This window comes from Brachyhypopomus gauderio, chromosome 18, assembly GCF_052324685.1.
Source record: "Brachyhypopomus gauderio isolate BG-103 chromosome 18, BGAUD_0.2, whole genome shotgun sequence".
Classification (NCBI taxonomy): domain Eukaryota; kingdom Metazoa; phylum Chordata; class Actinopteri; order Gymnotiformes; family Hypopomidae; genus Brachyhypopomus; species Brachyhypopomus gauderio.
This window is the reverse complement of record NC_135228.1, coordinates 13,924,186-13,932,324: the sequence shown is the minus strand read 5'-3', so window position 1 is coordinate 13,932,324 and position 8,139 is coordinate 13,924,186. Positions and strand designations below refer to the sequence as shown.

Here is an 8,139-nt window from a genome sequence, read left to right as displayed (position 1 = left end):
AGTTCTCTTGCAATGAGAGGCCAGCTGTAATTATGTTTACCTCTCTTCATAACAACACGAGTGGATAAGTATGCCCAGGAGTTACTCTGGCAGGGTACATTCTACCTAGAGCTCATTGATTTTACTTCAGCAGGAGCATAGCCAGGGTGTAAGAGATGTATACTGAAGCGAATACTGAATGATTTGATGATTGTTTCATATTGAAGGATCATTATCATATCAAATAACAATCCTGTCTGTGTCTGCTTGTGTGGGCTTCTAACGACTCTCTGTTCATCTGTGGAAAAATGGTAATTTGTGAAACTTGCTATCTTGTCATTTGTAATAGTGTCCATTCTGAAACAGGCCTCTGCAGTGACTGTCCCCATTTTTCACTTGAAGTTGTACTCAGTCATACAATTCAGTTCTCTCACTGTTACTTGTCCTCCTCTAGTCAATCAGAGAGCACAGAGAGGCGAACACACGTTCGGACAGTATGAAGACTTTCCAACTGTTTCCCATAAAGCCCCAGTAAACACCCAGTGTACTTCACCAGTATGATATTTCCCACTCATGACCAGTGCCGTTTCAAGGTATTTGGGGGCCCCAAGCAAAGACACCAACCGGGGCCCCCCCAACCTAAGTATGGGATTACCCGGGACTAGGGTTGCCACCTAGGTCTGACAAAAAACAAGGACACTGTCATACTGACACAGGGTGGCGAGTGCAATCTGTTGACGGGGGGTGGGGGGGTGGGTGGTTAACGTAAGTTGTTGAGCGGGGGGGCATATTGTTTTTAGCCTACCTGTTGCTAAATTACACCATTTGTACAGGTAGGCCTAATTTATCCAGTGTAAATCATCACTTACCACTGTCTTGTGTTTTTTTGTGTTCCTCTTCCTTCTTTTGTTTTCTCTTTTGGCTTCCTGATGGATAAATTCGCTTCATGGTTAAGTTTTAATATTTGCAATATTTGCCGGCGTCTAAAACTTGGCGTCTAAAACAGCTGCCTTCAGCAGCTGGTGGGAGGGGCCCCCTTGAGGGGGATTCTGAGAACAGTGTCATTGCTCATGACTTTGAGAATGTAAAGGGGGGCTCACACAGTTTGTCGCTGCATTTAATTCTTAACCTGTTGTTGTCTGGGGGCCCCAGGCCAGCTTGGGGCCCCAAGCAATTGCCTGGTTTGCCTGCCCCATCGCGACGGGCCTGCTCATGACCCACCTGTTATTGTCTTCATTATGAGAGCAATTAACACAAAAACGCTTAGCCAAAGACACTGGTCCTACCCACATAAATTGAGAGTCTTACACTCCACAAAAGTCTCTGTTTTAACCTGGCTGGTGCTGCAGAAGCGATTATCACAAATACTACATCTGTTTTTCTCTCTAACCTTGCGGCATTGTTAAAACCTGACCACATGTGAGGGAGTGAGTGAGTGAGTGAGTCAGTCAGTCAGTCAGTGAATGAGTGAGTGAGTGAGTGAGTTAGTGAGTGAGTCTATTTGCAAACACTCATTAAATATGTGCTACTTCCAATAAAAAGTGAATGCAGTATCAGTTCCCCTTGACTGAATATTGACATCCACTAGGATGGTAATCCTCTAACTGGGACATACCGCACAGTGTGGAACCTCCATGCAGTAGAAGGCACATATGTGCCAATTTTCTCATCTTTGGAGATCCTTACTCACTTCACAGACGTACAGAATGCATGAATATCTAACATCTGTGGTGATTTTGTGATATGAATGAGTGAAATTATAGCCTAGCACTGTGGAGGAGGGAAAAGGAAGCCATCCTCTATGAATTACAAAACACGGATTTAAACGCTCCAGCTAATGCTCACAAGCCCGTGACACTGACACACGGCATCCAGGAAGGCCAATCTGACAACCTGCGGCCGACCATGCAGTGCCCTGCCGCACACCCCCGTGTTAATAACGGAGGTTGACCACAGGACCCTGCTGAACGCCGCAGTGTGGGCATACATTCTGATGGCTCCTCCGTCCCCTCCCCCGTCACCACCAGCTCCAACCTCTCCTGTGCAGGCCAGCGAGCACGCCAGCATGTGCATGAGCTCGCAAGTGAACAGCTCGGAAATCGTTTGCTCTTTTTGAGCAGGCACTCAAAAGGCAGAAACACTGAATGCCAGAGTTACATAAACTCAATCTTATGGATTTCCGTTTGCATTAGAAACAGTAATGACATTTTGTTCGTTGCGTAATATGTATGTCTAACTCAAGAGTGAATTATATATGAATTGATCTGTATTCCTTCAGCGAGTGATCTCAATAAACTTGCCAACAGCATAGTGGAGAGTAACACCAAGCACATGATGATCCTACCATGAATAAAACGTTCTTTAAGATTTTTCTAGTCATATAATTAGAGCATAATAATCACACAAATATATGCCAATGTAAAGATTAGCAAATACTAGTCAATTCAAATGCAATGTTGTGTCGGCACTTTCATTATTTAATACATTTGGATACCGTTAAGGCAGAATTGCCATCGTAGAACTCACTGGAGTCTTTAAATGATCAATCTACAACCCCTGGCAAAAAGTATGGAATCACCAGTCTGGGATGAGCACTCAGACATTTTATTCTGTAGAACAAACTCGGATCAAAAACATGATACAATAATAAGGTCATTCCAAAGTGCAACTTATTGGCTTTTAGACTGAATGTGTCTTTTCCCAAGGAATGCCTTCTCTGGTTTTTGCCCTATAGCACGATGCATTGTCATCTTGAAAAAAATTTTCATCATCTCCAAACATCTGTTCAATTGAAGGGATGAGAAATCTGTCCAAAATGTCAATGGAAACTTGTGCATTGATAGAAGAATTAACCACAGTCATCTGCCCAGTGGCTTTGCCCGACACGCAACCCCATATCATCAAGGACTGTGGAAATTTGGTTGTTTTCTTCAGGCTGTCTTCTTTATAAACATAAAACGGCACCAAACAAAAGCATCATCACCTTGTCCGATGCAGATTCTTGACTCATCACTGAAGTTAACTTTCATCCAGTCATCCACAGTCCATCATTGCCTCTCCTTAGCCCATTGCAGTCTTGTTCTTTTCTGTTTAGGTGTCAATGATGGTTTTCTTTTAGCTTTCCTGTATTGAAATCCCACTTCCTTTAGGCGAATTCTTATTTCTTGAGTGATTCCATATTTTTTCCCTGTGCTTGCTCAATAAAAGTAACATTTACTTTGTTTCCACAATGTTTTTTTTATTTCTTTTAGTGTTTCTGAAAGCCAACAAATTGCACTTTGGAATGACCTTATTATTGCATCATGTTTTTGATCTGAGTTTGTTCTACAGAATAAAATGTCTGAATGCGTGCTCATCCCAGACTGGTGATTTCATACTTTTTGCCAGGGGTTGTACATTCCTAGAAGAACACAGCAGTGGGGGCTCATTGTTTAACCCCCTCTGACCTAATTCCACTTAAGGTTTTAGTAATTAGCTAACGATATGTCTGAGAAGCACTCCACTATAGACTGCACTATTCTTGGCCTGCAGGAACACAGGACAGCACAACTGATCTCTGTCTTTAACAATTTCTCTAACACTGTCCTGGAGAATTTTATTATGTCTCCATTCAAATTAGGCAGGGCTTAATTAAGACATGATTCGTAACAGCAAGGATACGTTTACTGTAATATACTGTACACATCAATTAGTCAACTAGACCTACCAGTATTGGTTTGGGCCAGTTTAACATCTAGGGCACTGGGAATCTGTTTCCATGGGGACCAGAATAGGGCACCGGGCAATGAGATGTGTGTGTGTGTGACTTTTTCCACCTGAAAGCGTTATTTTGTATGGGTTATTGGTTATATGTCTTAAATAAATGGTTATATAGTGTCAACACGTATGTAAAATATTAGCAGCAGCATAATTTATGTGAAAATGCTGTTTTCCTAAATGACCTGTTTGGCTCATTCCATGTTGGTCATATTGTCCTGCATGTGATAGCTGGAAAAGAGGAAACAAAGTATTATCTTTTGATGTATACTTTGACAATGCTTTAAAGTGTAAAGAACCACACCCCTCCTCGTCTTACCCCCCCCCTCTCTCTCACACACACACACACACACACGCACGCACACACACGCTCACGCACACGCACACGCTCACGCACACGGACACACAGAGACAAGCGCATAACTTAAGATGACATACCAGCTTACACACTCCCACATTCGTTAAGCCAAACGGGAAGCTCTGCGCAATCGTCCAGGAGAAGTAGAACCTTCGCCAGCCAGCGTTTATTCCCTCGGATACAAAGCTGGAAGAATAACTTGCAGGTACTAGTGCTAGTACACTCCTTCACTTAAACACGGTCCTCGGTAAAAATGACTGAGCATTACTGGATACACTGCCCTTTGAAGTGTGCAAACTACGACGCAGAGGATGGAAAATGTTCAAAAATTTCGACGGAAATCGTAGTTCAAAGTATTTTCTTATATCTCTTAAGTGGTTAATTGGAATAACACATATGCCTACACTATTTGTTACATAATGCAAACGTGGAATGTTCTTTTGGACCACGGCAGCTTTGATGAGGGTCCCCAAAGACATGGGTGACTTCAAACAAATGTGTCCAGGATGGAATTAGCGGACCCAAGTTCTCCAGCGCAAAACTCCTCTGTGGATACTAATGGCACGAGCGCGCCGAGAGCCCCTCCACATTCTCAGTGCGCGGCTGTGTTGATCGTTCTTGTGGTCAGCGTTATCATTTTGGTGACTATTGTGGGAAACGTGTTAGTTGTGGTGGCGGTTTTCACCAGCCGCGCGCTCCGTGCGCCTCAGAACCTCTTCCTAGTTTCTTTAGCATCCGCGGACATTTTGGTCGCCACTTTGGTCATTCCGTTTTCCCTCGCCAATGAAGTGATGGGCTACTGGTACTTTGGGAGCACTTGGTGCGCGTTTTACCTCGCGCTGGACGTTCTATTCTGCACTTCATCTATAGTGCACTTGTGCGCCATAAGTCTGGACAGATACTGGTCCGTAACAAAAGCGGTGAGTTACAACCTGAAGAGGACGCCGCAGAGAATTAAGTGCATGATCGCCGTTGTCTGGGTCATATCTGCTTTTATTTCCTTCCCACCGCTTCTCATGACCAAACACGACGAGCTTGAATGTTTACTCAACAACGAGACCTGGTACATTCTCTCGTCGTGTGTGGTTTCGTTTTTCGCCCCCGGTTTGATTATGATTTTGGTTTACTGTAAGATCTATAGAGTGGCCAAGCAGCGCGCAGCAACTGTGTTCGTGGCTAAAAACAGCATGGAACGGCAGCCCTCGCAGTCGGAGACGTGCTTCGTGCGTAAGGGCAAGTCTGAGGTGACCGGTCCGAGCAGCAACAGCTCTGGAGACCAGCGCAAAGGCGAGCTGGACGACATTGACTTGGAGGAGAGCTGCGTCTCCAACAACAACCAGAAGAACACGCGCTTCACCAAGGCTAGGAGAGTGGAGGGCGCGAGCGCGAGTCCACAGCCAAACGGCGGCGTGTCGTGGGCATCCAACCGGACTTCGGAAATGTTTCAGGAACGGAGGGCGAGGCAGCTCTCTTTGTCAAAAATCAAACTTGCTCAGATGCGTGAGAAGCGTTTCACCTTCGTGTTGGCCGTGGTTATGGGAGTTTTCGTGCTATGTTGGTTTCCCTTTTTCTTCACGTACAGTCTCCATGCCATTTGCAGAGAAAGTTGCACGATACCAGATACTCTTTTCAACCTCTTTTTCTGGATTGGCTACTGCAACAGCTCAGTGAACCCTATTATTTATACCATTTTTAACAGAGACTTTCGAAAAGCGTTCAAAAAGATAATGTGCCACAATCCAACAAGCATCTGAATGTAGCTTATTTCAAATTGTAGTTTGTTTATGACACACACACGTAAGTTGTTTACATGATCTTTCCCTTTTGTTAAAAAAAGTGAAGGAAAGATGTAAATGTGTAAATACTATATTCCCATTTGGCTCCCAAAATGTTCTCTGATTACACAGTTTGAAAGAAACATATTGCTTTTAGATTTCATCAGTATAGAACACTGAATACTGCATCATTAAGGAACACTTGAATTGTAGACTGAATGAGGAAACTCATACTTCCTCTGATCAGCTGAATGCATTTAGCAAATTATGCATTATTCATGCTATCATGTGTTTAAATGGATGGATATGGGACTTTAAGGTTACACACACACACACACACACACACACACACACACACACACACACACACACATATGTGTCATGTGTATGTGTGTATGTGTCAGTAAAAGCAGCTTTCAAAACCCGATGATCAAAGACAAGGGCATTTCAAAATGCTCTTGATTTAAACAGTAAAACAGCATTGTCAGTAAACAATAATGTGATAATTTGACCACACACACACACACACACACACACACACACACACACACACACACACACACACACACACACACACACACACAAACACACACAAACACACACACACACACACACACACACACAAGCAAGCATCCAAAAATGTAAACTTTGAATATTGGTGAAAATATACCATCACTTAATTGTTTATGTTAAAAACAAATCCCTGGCTACAAATCCCTGAGGTTTTAATGGATTATGCACAGCGGTACAAGAGGAAAACAATAGGATTTGAATCAAAATGGCAAGCCTGAGGAGAAACAGGCAAAGGAACATTTTCAATTAATTTTGTTGAGCTGGGTTATGTTGGCTATAGCTCATTAGACACACACATACACACAGACAGGCACACGCACTTTTATAAATCAGTGGAATAGTTCTACTTTGTGTGTGTGTGTCTTGGCTGCTTCTTTGCTTCACAATACCGGGAGGAAACGATTACCTGCTAGACTAGACTTGCATGACATAACATTTGTGGGAAAAGGTGAATTGTCACAATGTCATTAAGCATCCGTAGTATCTGGCTGTCACGTATGCTGATGCATTTCCAAAGTCAAACGTTTGTCATCACGGTGACCATGCAGGTCTAAGCTATGGCTCAGGATCTTGTCTTGCTGTCTTTGCATTGTACATTTGACTTTTTGAAGCGATAAGTTAGGTGTGAATATTTATTGCTGTTGTGTAAAATAGAAAAAAATCTCTATCATCTATCTAAGGACTCTATCATTAAGCATATACTAGTTGCTTATGTGAGGTTTAAATGTAATTTCATACCTGATATGGCTTGATTTTTCATGTGAAACTACTTTGACTCATAAATGTACATGCCAGTGTTAAGTTGTATATGCTGTGAACCATCCTCCCATTAACAGTAGTCTTATATGAATAACCTTATATGAAACAGCATTGCATCAGTCCCAACATAAAAGACTTCTTTTCACAAATCTTACTGAGCCTTACCATGAAATATGTATCACAAGGCCTGTTAAAAACTAGGGACCAAATTAAAAGTGCTGGCCATGGACAGAAATAGGAACACCCAAAAGCAGAGGATGAGAGCATTGTGGGTACCAGAGACAACCCTCTGGGGACCAAGTAAATGAAATGAATTATCTCAATTTATACTTGTAATTTCTGACCTGGAGAATAAATTCATTTCTGTGGTGAACATTCATTTTTTGGATCATATAATCTTTATTACCCTGCTGGAGAAAATTGTGCTGAAACAATATACCTAATTAATCATTTATATGAAATTTCTGTCATATGCCATATTTTTAAAAGAATGGCTCCACCCCTATAAGAAATGACAGGCATGGCACAAAATAATAGCAAACACAATCACACCCTCCTCTGTGAAATCTCCATCTCTGAAATCGGCTTTTCAGACTGGTAAGCGTCACCTCTGCCTGGCTCAGTCTCACTTCAAAGGGAATTAGACGGAAGGATTCCGATAGAGCCTATGAGAAACGGCCCACGTGCACTGGGCGTGCTGCAAGTCGGCTGTGTGTCCTCTGCCAAAGGTCCCCTTTCCAAAACAGCGACATTTAAGTGAAATGGCCCTGTAAAATTGGAGACTTCACTCCACTGCCAGCAGACAGTCTGTGAGATAGGAAATGAGACGGTGGCATTGTACCCGTGGGACTCGTGCATGCTGACCAAAGTCTTCGCTGAAAACAAAGGCCGAGTCTCCATCGAGCCTGGCTTTGAACCCTCCTGTCTGTCCCCCGTCCC

At 43.0% G+C, this 8,139-nt stretch overlaps 1 protein-coding gene across 1 annotated transcript; it reads left to right on the top strand.

Moving 5' to 3' along the window:
- Nucleotides 1–4,089: 4,089 nt before the first annotated feature.
- On the top strand, nt 4,090–7,562 carry adra2db (adrenergic, alpha-2D-, receptor b). Its single transcript, XM_076979983.1, has one exon. It carries the CDS (start codon nt 4,600–4,602, stop codon nt 5,845–5,847), a length of 1,248 nt encoding a protein of 415 aa, XP_076836098.1. The 5' UTR covers nt 4,090–4,599; the 3' UTR covers nt 5,848–7,562.
- The last annotated feature ends 577 nt before the right edge of the window (nt 7,563–8,139 follow it).

What these genes read in the sequence shown, in the direction of transcription:
- adra2db (XM_076979983.1), top strand. Translation starts at nt 4,600, where the DNA reads ATGGAATTAGCGGACCCAAGTTCTCCAGCGCAAAACTCCTCTGTGGAT.